Source organism: Melanerpes formicivorus, unplaced genomic scaffold, assembly GCF_026170545.1.
Source record: "Melanerpes formicivorus ecotype bairdi unplaced genomic scaffold, bMelFor1.0.p_v2 SCAF_36, whole genome shotgun sequence".
NCBI lineage: Eukaryota > Metazoa > Chordata > Aves > Piciformes > Picidae > Melanerpes > Melanerpes formicivorus.
The window spans coordinates 1219747-1243841 of NW_027142388.1; the positions used below are offsets into that span (position 1 = coordinate 1219747).

At 48.9% G+C, this 24095-nt stretch overlaps 1 protein-coding gene across 8 annotated transcripts in view; it reads left to right on the forward strand.

Annotated features, from left to right (window-relative positions):
- Window positions 1–13: 13 nt before the first annotated feature.
- DEPDC5 (DEP domain containing 5, GATOR1 subcomplex subunit) overlaps window positions 14–24095 on the forward strand; it is a 48185-nt gene continuing 24103 nt past the window's right edge. For 3 of the 8 annotated variants that reach the window (XM_068157217.1, XM_068157224.1, XM_068157219.1), the window contains exons 1-24: window positions 15–162; window positions 2373–2490; window positions 2985–3072; window positions 3686–3732; window positions 4204–4289; window positions 5007–5090; window positions 5710–5759; window positions 6251–6320; window positions 6481–6559; window positions 7397–7458; window positions 8357–8426; window positions 8814–8886; window positions 9222–9325; window positions 9615–9689; window positions 10490–10624; window positions 11590–11651; window positions 11748–11821; window positions 12273–12342; window positions 12829–12865; window positions 13559–13679; window positions 14693–14916; window positions 16760–16963; window positions 19631–19766; window positions 22246–22343. In XM_068157217.1, coding sequence (XP_068013318.1) covers window positions 2433–2490; window positions 2985–3072; window positions 3686–3732; window positions 4204–4289; window positions 5007–5090; window positions 5710–5759; window positions 6251–6320; window positions 6481–6559; window positions 7397–7458; window positions 8357–8426; window positions 8814–8886; window positions 9222–9325; window positions 9615–9689; window positions 10490–10624; window positions 11590–11651; window positions 11748–11821; window positions 12273–12342; window positions 12829–12865; window positions 13559–13679; window positions 14693–14916; window positions 16760–16963; window positions 19631–19766; window positions 22246–22343 — 2107 coding nt within the window. In that variant the 5' untranslated portion in view covers window positions 15–162; window positions 2373–2432. Of the gene's footprint in view, window positions 163–2372; window positions 2491–2984; window positions 3073–3685; window positions 3733–4203; window positions 4290–5006; window positions 5091–5709; window positions 5760–6250; window positions 6321–6480; window positions 6560–7396; window positions 7459–8356; window positions 8427–8813; window positions 8887–9221; window positions 9326–9614; window positions 9690–10489; window positions 10625–11589; window positions 11652–11747; window positions 11822–12272; window positions 12343–12828; window positions 12866–13558; window positions 13680–14692; window positions 14917–16759; window positions 16964–19630; window positions 19767–22245; window positions 22344–24095 lie in introns of all 8 variants that reach the window. The other 5 variants (XM_068157218.1, XM_068157225.1, XM_068157222.1 and 2 more) reach the window with 3 other exon arrangements.

Sequence of the window (24095 nt, forward strand, 5' to 3'; positions counted from 1 at the left end):
GCCCGGCCCGCTCCTTCCCGCCCGTCTCGGTGGTTGGCGGTACGTAACGCGCGCCTGCCGGCCGCTCGGCCCCGGATGCGGAAGTGGCGAGCGCCGCCTGAGGGACCTCGTCGGGACGGTGCCGTTGCGGCCGCCCGCCAGCGGGGGACACAGGACCGGGAGGTCAGGGCCCCGCTCTCGTCCCGCTGCGCGGCCGGTAGAAGGGGTGGGACCGCACTCCGGCTCGGCGGCCGGAGGCGCTGCTGTGGGGCTGTCTCGGCCCGCGGCGCCCGGTGAGCTGCCCGGAGCGACGAGGCGTCCGAGGCTCTCCGCGCCGGGGCTGCAAGGTGTCCGCCGCTCCCCTTCCCCGGAGCTGCCGGGACTCCGTCCCGGGCCGCCGCGCTGCCCGCTTTGCGCTGCGGCCCTGCTTGAGAGTCGCGGCCCCGCCGCTGGCAGCTGCTCCGGGGGAGGAACTCGGGCGTCCCGCTTGGCTGCTCCCGTTCGTACACGGGTAGCGGGACGAGCGCCGGCGCTGCCGCAGGAGGGTTAGGGACCGGTGGGTTTGCTCGCTCCGTTCCACCTGTGCGGGGCCGGACGCTTGCCTGTCTGGTGTCCGCTGTCCGGGTGTGTGTTTCTTGCAGAGCCGCATCCGTTGCGAGTGTGAAGGTTTCACAGAGTTTATTTCGGCAGACTTTGGATGCACAGTCTATTTTCCCGCCATGCCTTAGCAGCTCGGTAGCTGAAAACCCATCAGTGAGCTCCATATCCAGCCTGTTTGAAGGGCATACCTTTAAGCTGCTCTGTGTTTTGATTTGTGTAAGACCCGAGTTATTACTACAGCAGCTTATGTTTTAATAACTTTTAGGAAGAAAGCCTTATTCCTAAGGACAACTTATGGTTTAAATGCTCTTCTAAAAAGCTTGGATTGTAAAAGTAAAGGTCTTCCTGCGAAACATGCTTGCCTTAAATGAAAGTGGCAGGAAGAAAGTGAGCAGTGGCTGATGCAGTTAAACCGGAGTAATGTGAACCCCTACCTCAGGCGCCAGCTCTTGCTTGGCCCTGAACTCTGTGGCGCTGCCCTCTGCGGGGTGCAGCTGCTGCGGGAGCCCGGAGCCATCTGAATGGCGAATCTGGCAACTTTGAGAGATGTGGGAAAGGGCATGTGAAAGAGTCGGGTGACAAAACCAGCAGATACAACTGTCAGCACAGGCTGGGGTATACTTTTTACTGATAGAGCAGTGAAGGCTCCACGTGAACATAAAGAAAATCTTTCTCCCTGTGAGGATGGCCGAGCCTGGGAGCAGGCTGCCCAGAGAAGTTGTCGAGTCTTTCTCTGGAGACGTTCAAACCCCTCCTGGATGCGTTCCTGTCACCCTGCTCTGGCAGGGGGGCATGTCTCGATAGTCTTTTGAGGTCCCTTCCAACCCCTGTCGTTCTGTGATGCATGTAATGTGAGGTTTTGTGGTGGTTTAGGCTGGGTGCTGCCGCACAAACCACACCTGGGATGTCCCAAAAGGGTCCAGCCCAATGGGTGGGCACAGGAAGCCAGGTATTTATCCCATAATGCCCTGCTCCCCTATAAAACATCAGCGGGGGGGGATCCTCTCTTTCTCCCCTAGATGCTGCCTAGATAATGGGGTGAGCCACCAAGGCTGGGTTGGAGGGGGAGAAAGAGCCCTGGGGAGGCTTTGGGTGTACCCCCAGCTGGTGGTGGGATGTTCTTGGGTATGTTTTGGGATATCTTTCTCTTTTGTCACGGTGCTTGTGGTTTTCTGTAAAACTTTCATTGTTTTTGCATTTAAACTTTCCACCATTTTTGCAGTCCATTTGTCTGAGTCCTTTCTTTTGCCCATGGTGGGAGAATTGGTCTCTCAACCTACCACAGGTTTGAAACTTACTCTTGAAACACAAAAGACAGGATGCTGGAGATAAGTGCTGGCTCTGGCAGGAGTGCTGGTAGGCAGGTCATTACAAAGCTTCTAGTCTGACATGTAGTAAAGTTTGTAAGGTGCCTGCATTTCAGGTGTGGTGTTCCTGGCCATGTGGTGGTAGAAGTGCCTCTATTCATGCACAGAAGTGTAAAGAGTGAGTTTGTAATGACAAGAGGACACAGTCTCAAGCTGCACCAGGGGAGGTTTAGGCTGGATGTTAGGGAGAAGTTCTTCACAGAAAGAGTGATTTGCCTTTGAATGAGCTGCCCAGGGAGGCGGTGGAGTCACCAGAAGTGTTTAAGAAGAGACTGGATGGGGATGCGTGGTGCCATGGTTTAGTTGATTAGATGGTGTTGGGTGATAGGTTAGACTCGATGATCTCGAAGGTCTTTTCCAACCTGGTCTGGTCTATTCTATTCTAATCTATTCTATTCTATGTGTTTGTTTTTCTCTCCATATTAGATTTGCAAGATGTCTTCAAATGTTTTTACTCAACGCAGCTGAGAAGAACTGGCACTCAAGATGAGAACCAACAAGGTGTACAAGCTCGTCATACATAAGAAGGGTTTTGGAGGCAGTGGTCAGTATCTCCTGGTTTGTAGCAGGCAGACCATCACTCTTTTAATTGAACGCAATTAACTGATGCATTGATCCTTTTAAGAGAACAGCTGAGACAGATCTTTGATGTACAAGCAGCAGCAGCAGCCAGAGCTTGGAAAGCTCTTTTAATAGCAGTAGAATGAAACTGCATTTGTCAGAGCAGAGAGGTTGTGCCTGTACAATAAAACTCTTTAATTCTACCTCCTCCTCTGTTGTTGCATCACTTTTAAGTCACCCTAATAAGTGACAGACATGTCACTCACTTGTGACAAGTTTTGTAATTTGAAAGAAATGTTCTTGCCCCCAGGAGCAGCCAGGCTGCAGTGGCCAAAGAGGAGCACTGCTGTGTAGTCAGCACAGTGCTTTGCTGATGTGCTCATCCTGGGCTGGTGCACTTTGTATACAGTTAACCATTGCATATGTTTGGTATAGATCTCTTCACTGCATATGTCCTCATTCATTTATCTCTTGTAGATGATGAGCTGGTGGTGAATCCTAAAGTATTTCTTCAGATCAAGCTGGGAGATGTTGTGGAGATTGCCCACCCCAATGATGAGTACAGGTGAATGCTCTATTTGCTGGTGTGGTTAGAACACTGAACACCTGTTGCTTCTGGAGTAAGAGGTTCTTTGAGCTGATACAGCCTTGCTTCAGGGTGATGCTGTGGGGTTTTTCTGCCTGAAGAAAAGAGTGTTACTGTAGCAGGAGTCTATGGAATTCTTTGTGTTTGGTGTTAGTCTGTTGATCTTTCATAGGACAATTAGCCCTGTCATGAGAATCCGCAGTACCTTCATCCTCTTCACAGAGATGCTGTTACATAATGACTGTTCTTTCACCCTATAGTATATCCTAGGCAAAGTGAAATCTGGGTGGTCTACTTTCCCATGTACACTGCTATCTGTACCTAAAAAGTGCTTCATGATTACAATAGGTGTAAAGAGCATGACAGGGTGGCAGGCAGAAAGGATGATGTGTGAAGCTTTCTAGATATTTCTCTTTAGCTTATCACAGTATCACCAAGGTTGGAAGAGACCTTGAAGACCATCGAGTCCAACCTATCACCCAAGACCTCATGATTATCCCGTGCTTTTTGTTACTAAATAGTTTACAGTGAGATTTACCAGAGCTGACTGTTGGTGTCTCAACTTGTCTGCCCTTTCTTTTTTACATGCTAGTCCTCTGCTTCTGCAAGTGAAGTCCCTCAAGGAAGATCTGCAGAAAGGTAATATTTTAGACCTGTGGGCTGTGCAGTGAAATCGTAGACAAAGGTGATGTGATGGGGCTGCACCTGTGGCTGGCTAATGCCTGTGTTTTAGCTCTGTAAGACAGTCAGTGCTTTGGTCAGGAAGGGTTGGGTTCTAATGCCATCAGAAAACCAAGAGCCACTTTAAAGTCTGCTTTTGGCTGTGGTTTAAACAAAAGCGGTTTGCTAGCCTTGTTTCTGCATTCTCTGCCTAGCTTTACGTCTTGTCTTGCAGGAATTAATTCAACCTATATTTTGAATTTCTCTCTCCTGCTTTGATTTTAATGACTCTTCAAGTTTGCCACAGCCAAAAGGAGCCAAGGCCTTTTGCTGAGGCCCTAAGTGTTTCATGACAGCCTCACTGTACTGCTCTCGTGCTTGTAAACCACTTGAAGCCTTTTGGGGTATGTTCAGTTCTCTGTTGTCTTTTCTCTCTCTTCTCTGTGGCAGAAACTATAAGTGTGGATCAGACAGTGGCACAAGTGTTCCGCCTGCGGCCATACCAAGATGTCCATGTGAACATCGTGGATCCAAAGGTCTGTGTCTTTGTAGCCTTTGCCATCTGTCCCTTCACTTAGCTCAGATCACAACTCTGTGGATTTTCATCTGCAGTAGTATTGGAAAGAAGGCGCTGAGTGTTCATTGAAAGGTCTTTAGCCTTTCTTAAGAGAGCCAGGCTTGGGCAATTGAACTGTTTGTTTTGTGTCTCTCTTCTCCTTACCATCCTTGTCTCTTTCTGAAGTCTGTGGACCAACTTCCATGCAGCTGGATAGAAATTTAGAAATTTCAAATACCTTAACATTCCAGAAATTCAGGATGGCCAGGCAAAGGAAAGAGAGAACCAGCCAGTGGCCTAGTCAGGTGAAGAGCCATGGCATGGATTTGCTTTTTTTTAAACACATTTCATAAAGGTCCCAACTATCAGAAGGGCTTCAGGTAGAGCTAACATTCAGCACAAGGCAAAAATCCATAAGAAATAAGGCTTCCTTAATGTAACAAACAATGAAAGTAATTTGTTCTACCTGTGCTTCCAATTTGCACTGAAACTTGGGTCTTTTTCTGGTCATGCTGTGTGGTGTCTCACAGCTCACAGCAGTTCCAGGTACATGCACAGCTCCGGTACTTACCCTGATGTGACTTGCATCCATTAGGAGTGTTGGCCCTCCCTGGAATATTTGATTCCTAACATATTGAAGGGCACTACACAGCATAAACAAGTAAAATCTGAGCACTGTTTTTCTTCTGTTTCCTAGGAGGTGACCTTGGACTTGGTGGAGCTGACCTTCAAAGATCAGTATATTGGGCGTGGGGACATGTGGCGGCTGAAGAAAAGCTTGGTAAGGCCTCTGCTGTCCTCGTGTGTAGGATGAAGAAGGTTAGAGACCTTCTTTGCTGTGGCTGTAAAGCAAAAGAAGTGTTTTACAAGGTAGAGGAAACTGAGGACAAGACCAATGTCAGCAGCTCCTGGGAGGTGATGCTGTGAGTGAGAAAGGAATGTAAAGGTGTTGCAGAAAACATTCATCCCATCATATGCTGCTCCAGCTTCTTAGTGTTAATGACTGCCTTGGGCAACAAAATGCTGCTGAGAGGTTTCTATGGCTTATGACACTAGGAAGGAATTGAATTTAAATGTTTTTCAGGTAGCAGTGTGCTGAGGTATCCTCTCTCCAACAGTACCACTTCATAAGCAGCTATTAGAGTGTTTGTATCTCTGAAGTGCAGGCTTTGGCTCTTGTGAGCTCAGTGAATCAGACAAACCCAAGAAAAACTTGTGTGTGCTAAAAACTAGTTCCTGTCTGTTGCAGAGGTTCTGTGGGCTGAAATGAGCCTGCTGAATGCACTTGGTGGGTTTTGCAGGGCAGAAGTCAGGTGCCTGAGTGTGGATGGCTGGGTTTGTAAATGGTTCTCCTCCCTCTGGGGCTGCTGCACTCACTGCCTGTGGCTTCTCTCCCCTAGGTCAGCACTTGTGCTTACGTCACCCAGAAAGTGGAGTTTGCAGGGATCAGGTCAGTACCTCCCCTGAGAACTTCCTGATGACTTCAAGGAGTCCAGAATGTCCAACTGAGCAATCTTCTCTGGGAAACCCTTCATGCTTTCTTGTGTTCTTACCCTTCACTGGATTTCTGTCTGCACCACAAGGTGGGGGAAGGCTCCGTCTGATTTGGGGTGGAAGGAGCTAGTTGTAGGACAGCTAGACACACTCCTTGCCTCTGATGAATGCCAAGTAATTTTCCTTTTATTGGCCCTCCCTTTCCAAGATGGGTTCATAGTTAGATGAGTGTTACTTCAGTTGCTGTTGAGATGACAAAGGGCCAAGGAAACCTGCAGACGTGACAATTTTTGATTCAAGATCAGGTTTTAACCAAACAAACTTTGGCTCTTCTTCAAGTCACCCTTGAATGCAAATTTTGGTGCACTTTTTATTTGCTCATCTACTGATTCTCTAGTCTTCATATTCACTCTAGATAGCAAATACTCTGCACTCCTTTTCTTCCAGGGCACAGGCAGGTGAGCTGTGGGTGAAGAGTGAGAAGGTCACTTGTGGCTACATCAGTGAGGACACCCGGGTAAGATTCTGGGGCAGTGCTGAAGTGCCAGCATGTTAGAGGGGAGATGCTCTATGGTGCAGTGGGCACAGTCATACAAGTTGCTCTTTAGTTAACTTCTGCTTTTGGCCCTTTTAGTGGAGGTGTCTTGTTTTAAGTCAGATCTTCTGTTCCTTTGCAGGTTGTTTTCCGCTCCACTTCAGCCATGGTTTACATTTTCATCCAGATGAGCTGTGAAATGTGGGATTTTGATATTTATGGTATGTGGGGAACTGCCCTGCCTGTGGGTGTGGCTGGCAGCAGCTATTCTTTCTGCCCCTGCTAGGAAACTGCCAACACTAGAAAATGAACATGTCCTGCCTTAGTCCTAGGCCCTGCTGCAAGGTATGCTGTGGCCCTTACTTGCAGTGCCAGGCTCTCTCCACAGCTTTCCTGTCCCTACTGCAGGGCCTGGATACCATTATCTCGGAGATGAAGTCAAGGGGGCCAACTGACTTTGAAAACATGGAGATTGGAAGGACTTTCTCTGAACATGTTTGGTGATGGGGGCAGGTGCAAGCCTGTGGGAGTCCTAAGGCCAGAAATATGTAGAAGTCCTGGGCAACAAGGACCTTGATGGTTTAGATTTCTGTTGACTTGGGTTAGTGAGGAAGCACAAACCCCACCTTAGCCCAGGCAGAGTCAGCTGAAGTGTTGAAACTTTAGGCCTTAGCAATGAGTCACCTGTGTCACTGTCCTTTTCTTTCTGGCTAAATTCTCTGGCAAACCTCTCACCATTTCCTTTGACCATGTGTTCAGGCATATGGAACTGGGCAGCTGTTCAAATCTGAGCAGGGGTTCAGTTGTGCATGCTATGCCTGAGAGGTAGGACAGATGCCTTCCCAGCATGCTGCAAGGGTGTTAGAAAAGTGACAGTGAGGGTCTTGTTTACATCCTCTGAAACAGAGCCATGCTTTTAAATTTTTCTGTCTCTTTGCTTTAGTGATAGAGCCATTCCCTGTGCACACAGCTGCTCTAAGAACCCCAAGAATCTCAGGGTTAAATATGCCCCAGAGCTGAAGCAACTGCTGGTATTTCATACATTGTTTACTTTGCAGGGGACCTGTACTTTGAGAAAGCTGTGAATGGTTTCCTTGCTGATCTCTTCTCAAAATGGAAGGTAAAGAGCTGAGTTCAGCCTGCTCTGAAAGAACAGCTCAGAGCCATCTTAATGAGCCCATTGTGCTAGTCTGAGGGGGTTGTGTCAGGCAGTGCTAGGATTTACAAGCCTGAGAGATGGCTCCTGGAAATCAGGAGTGGTCACAGCAGGTCTGTATTAAATCACACATGTGCTGAGGGACTTCAGTACTGATCTGTTGTGTCTGCTGCTTTGTATCACATGATTTGCTTGTGTGGACTGAAGTCACTGTGTGTGTGACAATGTTTGTTTGGAGCATGCCCAACAGATCTGTCTCATTTTCATTATGATTTCTCTCCAGTGGAGAGTTCTTAGGAGCCCTGCATGGCATGGCTGTAGAACACATGGCTTGCCTATAGTACCACTTCAGTAAATTTGGGATGGCCCTGAGCAGTGCCAGGGCTCATGGGGCTCCTCAAGCTTTTCCTCTCAAGGCCAGTGTGCTCTTCACAGCTGAATTCCATTGCCTGTGCTAGCACTGGAGCTGTTTAGGGGAGTTTTAATGCTTTATTTCTCTGGAGTTGGTCAGGGTATCTCTAAACACTAAGAAGAATACCAACATGCTATCTGTATAAACAAATGGAAACAACTCTCTTTGGTTTTTAAACACAACTCTTGGAGCCTGGCAGCTGCAGAGAAGTTTGTTTAGACAGCAGTGGAGAGTGCTGCTGTTCAGTGTGGTGTGGCCTGGAAGCACAGGCTGCACAGCAGACCATTGTGGTGTTTGATAGAGGCATTTGCAGCATTCCTGTATCCTGCCTTCTGAGGAGCTTTGGTCCTAGGTGTGAGGGGCAAGAGGCTTTTATTGTGTGTGTATGAACAGAGTTTTCTGCTGAATGGGACCCTTAAGATTCATTTTTCCTTCTGTTCTTCTGGGCAGGAGAAGAACTGCAGCCATGAAGTGACAGTGGTTCTATTTTCTAGAACATTCTATGAAGCCAAGTCTATAGGTATGTGTGTGAGTTCTGCTTTTCCATGTTCCTGTTGCTAAGCCTAGTTCCTTCTCTCTTGGAAGTTGGTCACAGGCTGCCAGTGACCTTTCCCCCTTTTTTTTCAATGCCTATGTCCAAACTATTCCCTACCAGCACAGTGGGTGCACAGCCACTTACTCAGCTACTTCAGTGAGCTCTTCACATAGAATAACATCTGTCAGAGTTTCCTCCTCACACTCCAGCCATCACACTGGTATAAACACGGTCTTAATATTGTCTAAAAGGTCTGAGGTTTCTCAAAGTGGATTTGGATTCTTTCTTAAACAGCACTGGCAGCTTCTTACTAGGAAAGAGGAATGCCTGTGCCAGAGCAGGGCATCAGGAGTGCTTGTGCTTCTCTTGCAGATGAGTTCCCTGAAGCCCAGCGTGCCTCTATTCGGCAGGACCATGAGGGAAGGTTCTATGAAGACTTTTACAAGTAGGTCTTGCTCACAGCTGGTTCATGGGCACAAATGCAGCTGTTCAAGCTGCCATTTGATTCTGGGTTCCATCTTGTTGATGCTGCTTTGCAGAGCAGTGATGTTCTCTGGCACAGAGTGTTGATCACCCGTTTAGAAGCAAGGGGTTCTTCTGGCTAGGGGTGTGCGCTTTGTGTGCTGCTGCACCTCAGGGACTGCTGCGAGTACATGGTGCCACTGTGCTGCCTAGCAGAAGGGAGAAACTCCTTTTTGCTTGTCCTCTTGCTGTAGTTTGTTCATCCCTTCTCACTTCACAGTTTCCTTTTATGGTCCTCATTGCTTGTGTTCTATCTAGAGTTGTAGTTCAGAATGAGAGGCGAGAAGAGTGGACCTCATTGCTCGTCACCATCAAAAAGCTTTTCATCCAGTATCCTGTGCTGGTACGCCTGGAGCAAGCAGGTACCAGAGTCCTCCTTTTCCTGGCTTTTACCCTTTTCCCTCTTTTTGTGTTGTTTTTGTTGAAGCTGTCTGTAACTCTGTAGTTTCAGCCAGAGTTGTACAGCTCAGTGCTCTGCTGGCTAGGCTGTTTTGCTTGGGTGTCTCTGAGAAGTGCTAGTGCCAGCTGTGGATGTCATCTGTTGCAGCAATAGCATCTTCTGCTGATGCAGCTTTAGCTTGCTGTTTGGCTTTGTTTGGGGTTTTTAATTTCTCTCTTCAGACATTGCCATTTTTTCCCTTTTATTTCCAGAGGGTTTTCCTCCGGGCTACAATTCTACCTCAGCACAAGGGAACTACCTGGAGGCCATAAATCTTTCATTCAATGGTAAGTTATGAACAATGGGTGAAAACATACATGGGGAGAACCATGGATGCAGCCGCCAGTAACTGAGTATGAACTTCTGTGGCCTATGAAGCAAAGGGAGCATTAAGTGGTTAAGATCTTGTTTTCAGCCTCAGAAGTCTTGTGTGGCTCTGGAAAACCAGTGGCTGTCAAATAATGGAGTGTTTGGTATTTTGTGCTTCAGGAACCATTTCCAGGGCCTTGTTTAGGATGAAACCTTTTAGCAGTGTATCTGTAGGAGGACCTCTGGGAATAGAAGTTGTAATTTTAAGTTATGGAAGTGTTTCAAAATCAGGTTGGATCAAATGTGACGTAAGGGAGGTTGATCTATCTTTCTTGGCAGGGAGATGGGTTCCTTGTGCTGGAAGGGCTTTCCAAAGCGCTGCTTTCTGTGATTCTGTACATCAGATGCTCTGTCACCTCAGTGGCTGTCTTATTACTCCCATGGGATGGAGCACAGAATAGTATTTGTAGTTATTAGTAATAAGCTTTATGCTTTGGTGGGTTTTGAGGGGAAGGTTGGTTGGTTGGTTGTCTGAGGTGTTCTAAAGGAAAAGCTAGGCATATGGGGAAGGTGCTGCTGTTGCTCTGTGTGGTTCCCATCTTCCCTTCGGCCCTGCCTCTGCTGCAGCTCTGTTACCATCCCTTGGTCAGCCAAGGCTGCATGCAGCCCCTCTCCTGCTGCCACATGCCGCGTGGCAGCTTGCTTCAGGGCGCTGCTGGCGCAGGGTGCCCTGCGCTGCCACGAGCCCTGGGCAGCCAGGCCCTGCTGTGTCTCGCAGTGTTCGACAAGCACTACATCAACCGCAACTTCGACCGCACCGGCCAGATGTCCGTCGTCATCACGCCCGGCGTCGGCGTCTTCCAGGTGGATCGGCTGCTGATGATCCTCACCAAGCAGCGCATGATTGACAATGGTGAGCGTGGGAGGGCAGAGCTCCACCCTTCCCTTGCTGTCACTTGGGTACCCTGGGGAGGGGGTTACAGCCTCGCAGCTGTGTGTTTGCCCCTCATGGGCAGACGTTCAGAGAGCATCACAGAAATGTTCGGGTTGGAAAAGAACCTGAGGATCATCAAGTTTAAATGAGAACCCTCTAACTGAGAACTACTCTACAAGGTTGACCCCTAAACCATATTCCCAAACCACCTTTAAACACATCCAGTGTTGGTGACTCCACCACCTCCCTGGGCAGCTCATTCTGAAGCCTGACCACTCTTGCCCTGAAAAAATTTTCTCTAATGTCCAGTCTAAACCTACCCAGTCACAGCTTGAAGCTGTTCCATCTTCTATCACTAATTACCTGTGAGAAGAGGCCAGCACCAGCTGCTCTATAACCTCCTTTCAGGTAGTTGTAGAGAGCAATGAGGTCTCCCCTCTGCCTCCTCTTTTCCAAACTAACTATCCCCAGCTCCCTCAGTCGCTCCTCATAAGGTTTATTCTCCAGGCCCGTCACAGCTTGCCCTCCTCTGCACTCACTCCAGCACCTCCATATCTCTCTTGCATTGAGGTGCCCAAAACTGGACATAATACTCAAGGTGTGGCCTCACCAGAACTGAGTACAGGGAGACAATCACCTCCCTACTCCTGCTGGAGTACAAGGGGAAAGTACAGGGCTTGCAGGCATATTAGCTCCTTTGGGTGTGACACAGAACCTCCCTGCCCGTGCAGACCTTTCCCTTAAAGGGTGATATGGCATTGCTTGCATTAGTTCAGAAGAAACTTTTCTTCTGTCCCCCCTGCCCGTGTTGGTTTGTAACCATACCAGCTGATTTCCATTCTCAGTGTATGTGATGTGAATGCAGATTGAGCCTGCAGCTCAGAGTGATCTGTTTTGGCTTAGTGCTGCTTGGCAGATAGCTGAACTCTACTCTTTGCTTACAGGGATAGGTGTGGACTTGGTATGCATGGGAGAGCAACCATTGCATGCTGTACCACTCTTTAAGGTAAGGCCTGCTGCTTTCCCCCTCTCCTGCTAGAGATGTGACCCATTTTGTGACTAGCTAGGCACTGGTTGATGTGCCTCTGAATTACTCTTGCAGCTCCATAATCGCTGTGGGCCTGGTGACTCCAGACTGGGTGATGACTACAATATCCCACACTGGATAAACCACAGGTAGATGAACTCTCAGCCTCTGCTACACTTCTGCTTTGCTTTGCACTCTATAATGTGCAGAATTCTCGTTGTTCATTTCCTCTGCTCTCCTTGCAAACCAGTCATGCATTGCAGTAGTCTCACAGAACTCTGGGTATTACTGTTATTACTGCAAATACAGGAGAGCTGTGTGAACTGCACAGCGCTGTGCAGACAGTGAGGCTGGAGAAAGGAGGGGTTCAGGTGTAAGCATATCAAGAAGAGGCCAGCACTGAAGCTGTCTGGGAATGCAAGGCTGCTCTTCAAGGCAAGAGTAGCCTCTCTGAGGCTAATCCATCAGTGATTTCCAGTGCAGAGAAAAGGGTCTCCTTTTCTCCTGGAGCTAGCACAGATTCTTGGGCTGTTTGCTAGCAGCTAACCAGCAATGTTTGGTTCTTAGAAGGCAGCTGAGCCACCCTGTTTTTCCTTTCAGTTTCTACACATCCAAAAGCCAGCTGCTGTGTAACAGCTTTACTCCACGGATCAAGCTGGCAGGAAGGAAGGTAGGTATCTTTCTCTTTCCTCTTCTTGCTGCTAGCTTGAGATGCCTTTCCTCAGCCAGGTCCCAGCCTTCCTAGCGAGCATTCCAACAGTTGTAGTGAAGGTTCTGTGGTAGAAGCCAGTGAAAGCAAAGCTGTGGTGGTGGTTGTAGGACTGTGAATGAAGGGCTAGTTTGTAGGTGTTTCCTTTCTAGGATGCAGCTAGGTAAGAAATGTTTTAGCCACTGTGAAAGTTAGAGTTTCATTCTGTAACAAAGAACTCAGGGGGAAGAAAGGGGTTGAAAAGATGTGGTTTGTACTCAGGTTTCTGACCGAGTGTTGTGCTGTGGTCTGGCTGCCCTGCTCAGTCAGCAGCATAAATTTTAAGTCTGATGCTTGATCCCACTGGAGGATATTTCCTTAGAACATGCTGACTTCTCTCTTCTGTCTTTTCTCTTGCTCTGTCTTTTCCTTTTGGTCACTTCACCCTTCTATTGTTGGACCCTCCAGCCACAGACTGAGAAAGCAAAGAGTAACCGAGATGCCTGTGAGTAATCCTGTTCTGGAATGATCTGTCCCACTTACTCCCAAACTAATAACCAGCTGCAGTAAGACATGACACGAGCAAAAACACTGTTGGTGAGATGTGGGAAGGGGCAGTTGTTGCAGAAAACCATCAGGACCTCAGTCCTTACCCAGGATGCTAATGTGCAGAGATCAGTTGCCTTCTTGGCACAGAGCTGCGGTGGAGGGGTGAGTTTGTGTCCTGGGTGCCTGTCAGCTGGCTAGAGGAATAGATGGTATCACACTGATGTTAGTGGTGCTGTTCATGGCAATGGGACAGGAGGGCACTCACTGGGCTGTTATCAGTGCTGAGCACAGTCTTATAAAGATAGCAGCCTGCATTCTTCTGATGCCACCTCATCTCAGGAGGGGTGTGTTCTCTAGGTGAGGCTGTCCCTGCTTTCCAAGATGCTTTGAATGTGCAGCTCCCTTAGGGCAGACTCCAGGCATCTGTTAATATCTAGACTGAGTTGTTGTTTGCTAATTTTGTGGCTTACATATATGAGGGAAGGATGTTAGAGAGGGCCTCAGAGACACCAACTTGGGTAACTGACCCGCTCCAGCTGTTGTTCTCATGAGACTTGTGTATGTGATTTCTTTGGGAACAGAGAGTTGGGTGCTGCAGACCTTGGACATTCCTGAAAGAGGTTCCAGTATTATGTGATTTGTATTTCAGCATTAGGGGCTCCTAAAGATGCTGAGAATGCCCTGCCTATCCAGGTGGATTATGATGGCTATGATGCCCAGGTGTTCAGACTGCCAGGCCCATCCAGAGCCCAGCGCTGTACCACCTTCAGGTAAGAGGTTTGTGAGTGGACTTGTTCTGGAGTAGCTGTGTTGTGGGGTATTTCTTGATGCATAAAATGGTTTGACAAATAGAGGCACAATCAAGCTCCCTGTGCTTACAACTGAACAAAAGGCTTTGTCTGTAGCTTGCATTTCTGGCTGGTTGTCTGGTATTTTACCTCCCAGTGTGTGGGATCTAGGAAAGGGCATTAGAGGACTTTGTCCTTGCATCTTTAGTTTTATTTGAAGTAGAATAAGACTAGAATTCCTTGCTAAGTTCCTGGCAGACTTTGCAAGATGGATAAGGAGGTGCTTGCACAGAGTTGTAGAAACAGTATGAGTTGGATGCACTGCTTAGACTCTGATGCCAAACAGAGAGTGGTGGGAAATCTTCCCTGACAAGTGATGCCCTTCTGATGTGAGAAGGAACAGGTGAGCTGAGTGCAGGTTCTCAAATATCCTGTGGCCTCCCATCTGAGGAGAGAGGCTGATCGTTTTCAGCTTCTGGCCAAATTGCTTGGTCAACCTATAAATTCTAGTGATTTTTTTCAGGACTATGGGATCAATGACCTCATTTTGAAGTGTTCCCTTGCTTTCTTCCTTCTGTGGTATTGCCTAACTCTGCAGAAGCTGTGTGTGGGGCCTGGCTTGCTCCTGCGGGCAGCCTGCAGTGATCCATGCTGGAAGGTGCCAGTGCAGTTTGGTATAGTGAAGGACTCCAAGGAGTTGCCTCATAGCTTTGTGTTTCTAGAACTGTAGGCTTAGGTCTGGTATCTTTTAGACCAAACCTGATTACCAGCTTAGTGTGAGGTCTGTAGAACTGGATCAAGAGGTGAGCCTCCTCTTTCCCCAGCCGTTGTGCTGGAGGCATTTCAGTGCTGAGCTCTGTTGTGTGGTGCACAGGACACAGCAGCCCTCTTCTTGGGTGCTCCTAGTGAGTATTGACTCTCTTACCTGACTTGGGCCTGTTCCAACATGGGAATTAATCTTTTTCATATGCCTGGACATTTCTGTTTCTGTTCAGCAGGGCTGTGAGGGAGAGAGAAAGTCGTACCAGGAAGAGCTCCAGTTCCTATGATGTCTCCTGCAGCCCTTCTCTGCAGAGCCGCACACTGCCCCCCGAGGAGGTGAGGAGCCAGGCTTCTGATGACAGCTCATTGGGCAAGATCTCCAACATCCTGATGATCCCACGGCCTCATCTGCACCAGTGTGAAGTCAGCAGCTCTTTGGGCTATACCAGCACCAGAGGTCAGCCTAAGGCAGATGGGAAAGTACCACAGGTGGTGAGAGGGGAGAGAGAGAAGATGTTGGTAGCTGTCAGGCTAGCAGAAGGGAGGTGGTGCATCCATGGTCCACCTTTTCTGCAGCTCCAGCTGGGTGTGCCTTCTCCCTGGGATATCCTTGTCCAGTTCCATCCCTTTCTCATTAACTGGCTTGTTCTAAATAGAAGTGTCCTGACACTGATTTGTTCTTTTCCCTTGTCTCTTGCCTTCTTTAATATCTGACTGTTCTCCTGTGCCGCCCTGGAAATGTGGACACACACAAGGAACTTCTCATTATCCAGGTCACCTACAATCTGGCAAATGAGAACTGGCCTTGGGAGCGAGCCCTGGGGACCCTGCTTATAACTTTTGTCTGTGGGGATTTGTTGTCATTAAGAGCCACTTTCTGGCTCTTTCCTTCAACAGCGTACTGCTGAGCTACCTTGGTGTGTTAGCACTGCTGGCAGTCTGCTTTTTCCCCTTTCCAGTTTCATTTTGTCCTCAGGCAGCATGTGGTATCTTCACAAATCCAGCTCATTCCTGAGTAAATCATATTCTTCCTGCAAGCTTCTCTACAATTCTGTCCTTGAAGGCTCTTTATTTTTGGTTGGTTTTTTTTCATGCCATATGACACATGATGCCATGTTGATCCTGTTACAGGAACTGGATTTGCTGGTGTGGAACTGCTGTCACATTGCACTCCACATTACCTTTACTTTTCATGTTTTCCTCTGCTGTCAGTTCATGCACACCTGCTGTGGGGGTATTTCTGTTGCTGCATCAGTCTGAAGGATAGTCCTTGTGACCCAGCTGAAGGTGTGCAGCTCTGTGGGCTGTAGTGGGGAGGGGAGCCAGAGTCATTGAGGTTTTTCATCTGTCTTCTGAAAGTCAGTCCTGATTTTAGTGGCCTATGTTGCTCACCTGTATCTCTGCTGTGTCTTTAGCACTCATCCTGACTTTCCTGCTGTGTCAGTCTTGAATTCTCAGGCATTACAGTATCACAGTATAACTTAGGTTGGAAAGGACCTCGAGGATCATCGAGTCCAACCTATCAACACAGACCCCATGACTAGACCATGGCACCAAGTGCCACGTCCAATCCCCTCTTGAACACCTCCAGGGACGGTGACTCCACCACCTCCCTGGGCAGCACATTCCAATGACGAACGACTCGCTCGGTGAAGAACTTCCTCCTCACCTCGAGTCTAAACCTCCCCTGGTGCAGCTTGAGACTGTGTCCCCTTGTTCTGGTGCTGGTTGCCTGGGAGAAGAGGCCAACCCCTTCCCGGCTCCAACCACCTTTCAGGTAGTTGTAGAGGGCAATGAGGTCACCCCTGAGCCTCCTCTTCTCCAGGCTGAACAATCCCAGCTCCCTCAGCCTCTCCTCATAGGGCTTGTGTTCAAGGCCTCTCCCCAGCCTTGTTGCCCTTCTCTGGACATGTTCAAGTGTTTTGATGTCCTTCTTAAACTGAGGGGCCCATAACTGGACATAGGACTCAAGGTGCAGCCTAACCAAAGCAGAGTCCAGGGGCACAATGACCTCCCTGCTCCTGCTGGCCTGCTGGCTGCTCTGTAGCTGACTTAGCTGTTGGTTTCTTTGTGGCTTCATTTAGTACAAATTGGCACACTCTATAGCCATGCTCTGATGGCAGCTGCAGTCCTCTTCCTTGTCTGTCTTCTTGTTTAGGCTGTAACTTGCAGGCTGTGCTGCAACCCTTTCAGCTCCTCACCCTGCCTCCTGCTCAGCTGTCCTCATTGCCACCTACCCCAGGCAATCTTCATGTCCCTCAGCAACTCATTGTCGTTTGCACGGTTTCTGTGTTTCCTAGATGTCCTTGAGAACATGCTGGAGCCTCAGCAGCGTGACTCCAGTGCCCCTGGGAGGTTCCACGTGGGCAGTGCGGAGTCGATGCTGCACGTGCGGCCCGGGGGGTACACCCCGCAGCGTGCCCTCATCAACCCTTTCGCCCCGTCCCGCATGCCCATGAAGCTGACCTCCAACAGGCGGCGCTGGATGCACACCTTCCCCGTGGGTGAGTGCTGGGCTCCTGCCACCCCTGCCTGCTCCAGACTTCAACAGGAGATCCTCCTGAGCTCTGCACTGCCACAGCCTTCGTTTGGAGACTCTTAGTGAATGCTGGCTGCCTTGTAGTGTCAGTGACTGTGGAGTGATCTGAGGCTGATTCTCATAGAATCAGTAAGGTTGGAAAAGACCTCAGAGATCATCAAGTTCAACCTATCACCCAAAACCTCGTGACTAACTAAACCATGGCACCAAGTGCCATGGCCAATCCTTTTTTGAACACCTCCAGGGATGGTGACTCCACCACCTCCCTGGGCAGCACATTCCCATGGCCAATTACTCTTTCTGTGAAGAACTTTCTCCTCACCTCCAGCCTAAACCTCCCCTGGCACAGCTTGAGACTGTGTCCTCTTGTTCTGGTGCTGGTTGCCTGGGAGAAGAGACCAACTGCCACCTGGCTACAACCTCCCTTCAGGTAGTTGTAGAGAGCAATAAGGTCTCCCCTGAGCTTCCTCTTCTCCAGGATAAGCAACCCCAGCTCCCTCAGCCTCTCCTCACAGGGCTTGTGCTCGAGACCCCACACCAGCCTTGGTGCCTTTCTCTTGACACTTTCCAGTATCTCAATATCCTTCCTATACTGAGGGGCCCAAAACTGGACACAGTACTCAAGGTGTGGCCTAGCCAGTCCTGAGTACAGGGCAGAATGACCTCCCTGCTCCTGCTGGCCACACTATTTCTGATGCAGGCCAGGATGCCATTGGCCCTCCTGGCCCCTGGGCACACTGCTGGCTCATGTTCAGCCAGCTGTCAACCAGTACCCCCAGGTCCCTTTCTGCCTGGCTGCTCTCTAGCCACTCTGACCCCAGCCTGTAGCACTGCATGGGGTTGTTGTGACCAATGTGCAGCACCTGGCACTTGGACTTGTTAAATGCCATCATGTTGGACTCTGCCCATCTGTCCAGTCTGTCAAGGTCCCTCTGGAGAGCCCGTCTACCCTCTAGCATATCAACACCTGCTCCCAACTTGGTGTCATCTGTAAACTTACTAATGGTGGACTCAATCCCCTCATCAATAAAGATATTGAATAGGATTGGGCCCAGCACTGATCCCTGGGGCACACCACTAGTGACTGGCCGCCAGCTGGATGTGGCACCATTCACCAGCACTCTCTGGGCTCGGCCCTCCAGCCAGTTCCTAACCCAGCACAGTGCTGCTGTCCAAGCCATGGGCTGACAGCCTGGCCAGGAGTTTGCTGTGGGGGACGGTGTCAAAGGCCTTGCTGCAGTCCAGGTAGACTACGTCCACAGCCTTCCCCACATCCACCAGGCAGTCACCTGACCATAGAAGGAGATCAGGTTGGTGGGGCAGAACCTGCCCTTCCCAAATCCATGCTGGCTGGGCCTGATCCCTTGGCCATCCTGCAGGTGCACTGTGATTGCCCCCAAGATGATCTGCTCCATGATCTTTCCTGGCAGTCAGGTCAGGCTAACAGGCCTGGAGTTTGCAGGTTCCTCCATCCAGCCCTTCTTGTGGATGGGCATCACATTGGCCAGTTTCCAGTCATCTGGGACCTCTCCAGTGAGCCAGGACTGGTGGTAAATGATGGAGAGCGGCTTGACCAGCTCATCTGCCATCTCTCTCAGTACCCTAGGATGAATCCCATCCAGTCCCATGGACTTGTGTGTATCCAAGTGGCTCAGCAAGTCCCTAACTACTTCCTCTTGGATTTCAGGGGGATTATACTGCTCCCTGACCCCATCTACTAGTTCAGGAGGGCAGTTATCCTGAAGTCCTCCTGCCTTAGTGTTGAAAATGGAGGCAAAGAAGGTATTTAGTACCTCAGCCTTTTCCTCATCTTCAGTTACAATGTTCCCCTCCAAGTCAAATAAAGAGTGGTAGGTTGAAATCACCCCCAAGACAAAGTTGCCAGACCAGCTTGGTTGGAAAGCAAATGAAGCTGTATTTGCAAGCACACTACAATCTAGAAATAAGAAATGCAATGAATATGTACAAAATATACATAAACAGCACAAGAATCCCCACTGGTTCTTGTGGACAAAACCAGGGGGCTACCAACAGCTTCCTCCTCTTCTCCTGCTTCATCCCTGTACACAGGACAAGAGAAAGAAGGGCAGAGAGTCGCTTGTTAGCACTTAGCCCCAACAAAGAACGTGCCAAGGTCAGCAGCAGCCAAGGAAAAGCCAGCTAGTATCTGCTAGAGTGAAGAAGCTGAAAAGAGGAGGAGTTATACACTACTAACTTTATGTTAGTAATCAGACCAAGGGAACTATTTAGACCTTATCATTATTTTTCTCTTTACATCCAATGGTAGTTGATTTATATTCTACCACTTTCCTACTCAATCTGTGGAAAATTTTCCTAGGCACAGCCTAAAGCTACCACACTGATGAAGTGAATCACATCTGAGCTGACTTTCACATGCTGAACTGCTCTCATTTGTCTAGCACTCTGTAAGCAGGCCCTCCAAAATGTTGAAAGGAATACTCTGCTTGGCTGGCTTTGGAGAAGATGCCAGAGGTTCAGGTCTTTGAAGAGCTGATAAACAGCTTTTCTTTATGTCCCTCGGTTAGCATTGCTTGTGTTGACAAAAGGAGGGTGCAGGCAGTGCTGAATCTGTGCAGATGTGATGACTGCTGATCCAACTGTCCCTGTGCAGGCCCATCAGGAGAAGCTATCCAGATCCATCATCAGACCCGTCAGAATATGGCAGAGATGCAGGGCAACGGGCAGCAGGATTTGACGCACTCCTCTGCTGAGCTGCTGGAGCTGGCTTACCACGAAGCCACAGGGAGGTGAGGTTCTGAGGAGCAGCCTGTGTAGGCTTTGCTGAGCATCCTATTGCCTTAAAATTGTACAGTAAGTTTGGTAATGTCCTGTCAGTGCCATCTCTGCTTAAATTTAAGAGAGAAAGCTCTCCTGGCAAGGCTGCAGGTGCTTTACTTCTGCTTTGGGGAAGGTTGCAGATTGTCATAGTTTGTAGTGAATCATTCATGGGACTGGTCAGAACTGCCTTATAAAAGCCTGTGTCTTTAGTTCTTGACTTGCTATCCCAGCAGCTGTGACCTTCATCCCAGAACAGAGCACTTTTTAGCACAGAGCATTGTTTGGGCTCTCAGTAGCTGCTGAGTGATTCCAGTGCTGTCCCTGCAGTCCTGGTGGGAAACGCAGCCACACCGAGATCAGGGGAGGATTGCAGATGGCAGTACCTGGGCTGTCTTACAAAGCAAGCTCAGGTCACTGTTGGGAGCTTGCACTGGCTGTTGTCTGACCCTTTTGTGAAATTCTCTTATTGGTATATTTGCTGCATTTTGTCCCTCTTCTCACTATTAAATGTCATTTAGTTGCTTAGGTAGCTTTGTTTCCTTTCTCAGCAGCTTTGGTGCCTTCCCTGCCACGTGTTTCTTTCCTCTCGCGTGCTTGTAGAAATTCATGTTGCAGACTGGCTCTGCCCAGGGTGGGTGAGGATGCTGCTGCTATACTCTGCCTTTTTAATTTTCAGATGCTTTTTTTCCATGCTGCCTTCAAGCAATCCTTCAGGATGTTGCACTGCCTAATTATTTCATGCTCTTTCCTCCCCTCTTTTATAGGGAATTTTTTTTGTCCCGTCTTGTACTTTGCATTGTCCTTCAGAATAATTTCTGTTGTGTGATTTTAATATTGCATCATCCTCCCCACCCCTATTCCCTGCTTAAAAAAAAAAAAAGGGAATATTGTCTTTTTATCACTTCCTAAGTGCAGCCTGGTGTGCTGAAGTCTCTCACAGTCTCATGTGCCATATTCTTGATCGTTCTTTTTCTGGATCTCGTTGTGCCAATGTACTCGCTCAGAGCATTTGCTCACTCAGAGCATTTGCTTTATGGACCATGAGATCAGATCTGTAAATAATGAGTGAGCTCTATTTCTCTCCTGGGGGGTGCTGGTTCTGCACTGTCCTGCAAAGACAGCTGGTTATTGCTGGAGAGAAAGTGCTAACAGCATGGGCAGATAGGGAATACTGACAGCCTCCTCTGTGCTGCTGCTCTGCAAACATCACCAAGAGCACGTGTTTAGCACTGGCCCAGTGTGGTGGGTTGAAATTATCCCCCAACTAATTTGGAGAGCTACCCCCAAAATAAAATTGCCAGACTAGCTCAGTTTGGGATGGAAGCAAAGGAAGCTCTATTCACAAGCAAACTAAAATCTAGAAATATGCAATGCAATGAATATGTACAAAATACACAATGCATGTACAATATAGAGATATGTACAATTAATGAACAACACAGAAAATCCTCATCCCCCCCTGGATGGATCCAGGGGGACCATTCACCTCCTCCCTCCACTTCCTCCCCCACTTCCTGTTACCTCACACAGTAGTCAAAACAGAGATACACCTGGCAAGGCCAGGAGAAGAGAGAGAGAGAGTATAGAATAGAATAAACCAGGTTGGAAGAGACCTTCAAGATCATCGTGTCCAACCCATCAACCAATCCAACCCACCCAAACAGCTAACCCATGGCACCAAGCACCCCAGCAAGTCTCCTCCTGAAAACCTCCAATGACGGCGACTCCATCACCTCCCCAGGCAGCCCATTCCAATGGGCAATCACTCTCTCTGTATAGAACTTCTTCCTAACATCCAACCTAAACCTCCCCTGGTGCAGCCTGAGACTGTGTCCTCTTGTTCTGGTACTGGCTGCCTGGGAGAAGAGACCATCATCCGCCTGTCTACAACCTCCCTTCAGGTAGTTGTAGAGAGTAATAAGGTCACCCCTGAGTCTCCTCTTCTCCAGGCTAAGCAATCCCAGCTCTCTCAGTCTTTCCTCATAGGGCTTGTGTTCCAAACCCCTCACCAACTTCGTTGCCCTTCTCTGGACTCATTCCAGCAAGTCAACCTCCTTCCTAAACTGAGGGGCCCAGAACTGGACACAGTACTCGAGGTGCGGCCTAACCAGTGCAGTGTACAGGGGCAGAATGACCTCCCTGCTAGTAGTTGCAAGCAGAAGCGACAGAAGAAGAAAAGAGAGAGAAAGAACTGTTTATGCCCCTGCTCTATGTCCCATTAGCAGTCCAGTGAATTGTGTGGACCTTGGCATTATTTTCTTTCTGCATCCAATGGTAATTTATTTAAGTTTCAGTCTTGGCAGTCAGGATCTAGGCTGAAGTTCCCCCATCAAACTGTAACACCCAGCTGGGGTGGCAGGCTCCTCACCTGGGGTTTGTGCCATCAGCCCTTGTCCTATGCGAGGGGTGAGGCAGGCTGGTGTGGGACAGGCTGCTCTGTTCCTGCAGGCACGCCAGCGCTCGGCACCCTGGTGACAGCGCCGCTTTCCTGGGCTTCGGTGCAGCAGAGGAGTACTCCAATGGCCTGGCTGGCACCAACGGGGCAGGTAACAGCACACTGCTGGAGGCTGCTGCTGGGGGAGCAGGCCCTGCTTCAGGGGCAGTGACGAGGCAGGGAGGCCAGCGCAGGCTGGAAGGGAGGTGGGCGAAGCATTGCCAAGTAGAAAGGATCGGTAGTGCAAAAGCAATGTTCAGCCTGGAGTGAGCTGCTGATGCTCTGACTTGGGCTTTTGGATACACAGTCCTGTTTTGGGTTGGTTTGTGGTGGGGTTTTTCTTTGGTTTGGGATTTGTATTTAATTCTCTAGCTTTGTCTTATAAATTTTACTATGGGAAGATCCTCATTGCTTACACAAAGGAGCAGTCAGGCAGTTGCTTAGTTCCATAATGACAGTGACATCCAGAGACAAAAAAGAACTCAACGTGCCCTGATGTGGTTCACAACGTTTTTTCTGGGCAGAGTTGCCTCCCTTTGGATTAAGAACCTTGTTTGAATATCTCTTACCCATAGGAGCTGGTGGAAAGAATGTTGGGTTGTCTGGGGTTTTGGTAACTTAGCTCCTGACTTAATGGAGCTGCTTTTCAGACGGGCATATAGGAGGGAAGAAGTTGTTTTGGAGTACAGCGTTCAGGGCTTCTGGTTTGGTCTTTTTTTGTTTGTTTCAAAACCAATTTAAACCCTTCTGAGTGACATTTGGGGGAAAACAATGATGTTTCCCCCCATGCTCATACCTCGAGGAGCAGTTAGCAGGTTTAATTTTCTTCTCTTATGTTCACTTAGTCACATTGAAAATTATTTTTGTTCTGTTGTTTCCTCTGTGAATTTCATCTGAATACATTTCATTTTCTTTCTTTCCTTTTCCTTTTTCTGCCTTCCAGTCAGACTTTATTTCTTCTTGCAGCTGCTAGCCTGTGTTTCAGCTGCTGGATAGCACTTGTAGTGCAGAGATGCAGGCATGTCTTGTCATTTGATAGCTGGCCTGTGTCTGGTGCCTGGGTGTAACTCTTGTGTGTGGTGGACGTTAGCCTGTCTGCCTGTCATTGTGAACACCTCGCCTGACTGAGCACCCTCAGCCACACTGTGACTCAGGGATTTGACTGATGTCTGTTCCTTGTGGTTTGAGTCACCTGTGAAAGCAAACAGTTTGGTGGTTTGGGGTGTTTTCATTTCCAAAAGTAGGATTTCTCAGCAGGTCTGCTTCTCCTCTGCTGCCTGCAGCAGGCTTTGCTGCTAGGTGGGCTCCCCAGTGAAAGGCTGCCCCGTGTTTGCACTGATGGCCAGCCTGCTGTCTGGTGTCCAGCAGATGGTAGGTGACAGTCGAGAGCAGGCAAATCCTCCTGCACTTCCCTAGCTCGATGGCAGATGGCATCAGTGGAGCTGGTGAAAGAGGGATGCCAGCCTGAGCCAGCTCTGCTGCTTCACACAGATAATATCCTGTTAGTAAGTGCTGGTTAGAGGAGCTGCTGGTGTGGGGAGAGCAATTTTCTGGGTAATTCCACAGAAGCTGGGCTCATAAAATGGCTCCTCTGAAGTGTTTGGAGGCTTGCAGAAATTTGTGTCCTGATGAATGCCTTTTAAGCTAGCAGCTTTCCTTGTCTCCTTCACTGGCTGTTTCATGCCACAGCACAGGATTGCTGGTTCCACAGCTGTATGGAGAACCAGCTGAGGGCACTGATCCAAATGGGGCATAGCTGGGCTCTGTCTTTGCCTGGTTTGTTTCACTGTGACCAGGCAAATATTGGTGTGGAATGGAGATTGGGAAGAGCTTAGTCAAGGGGTACCACAGTGTGGGTTTGGCT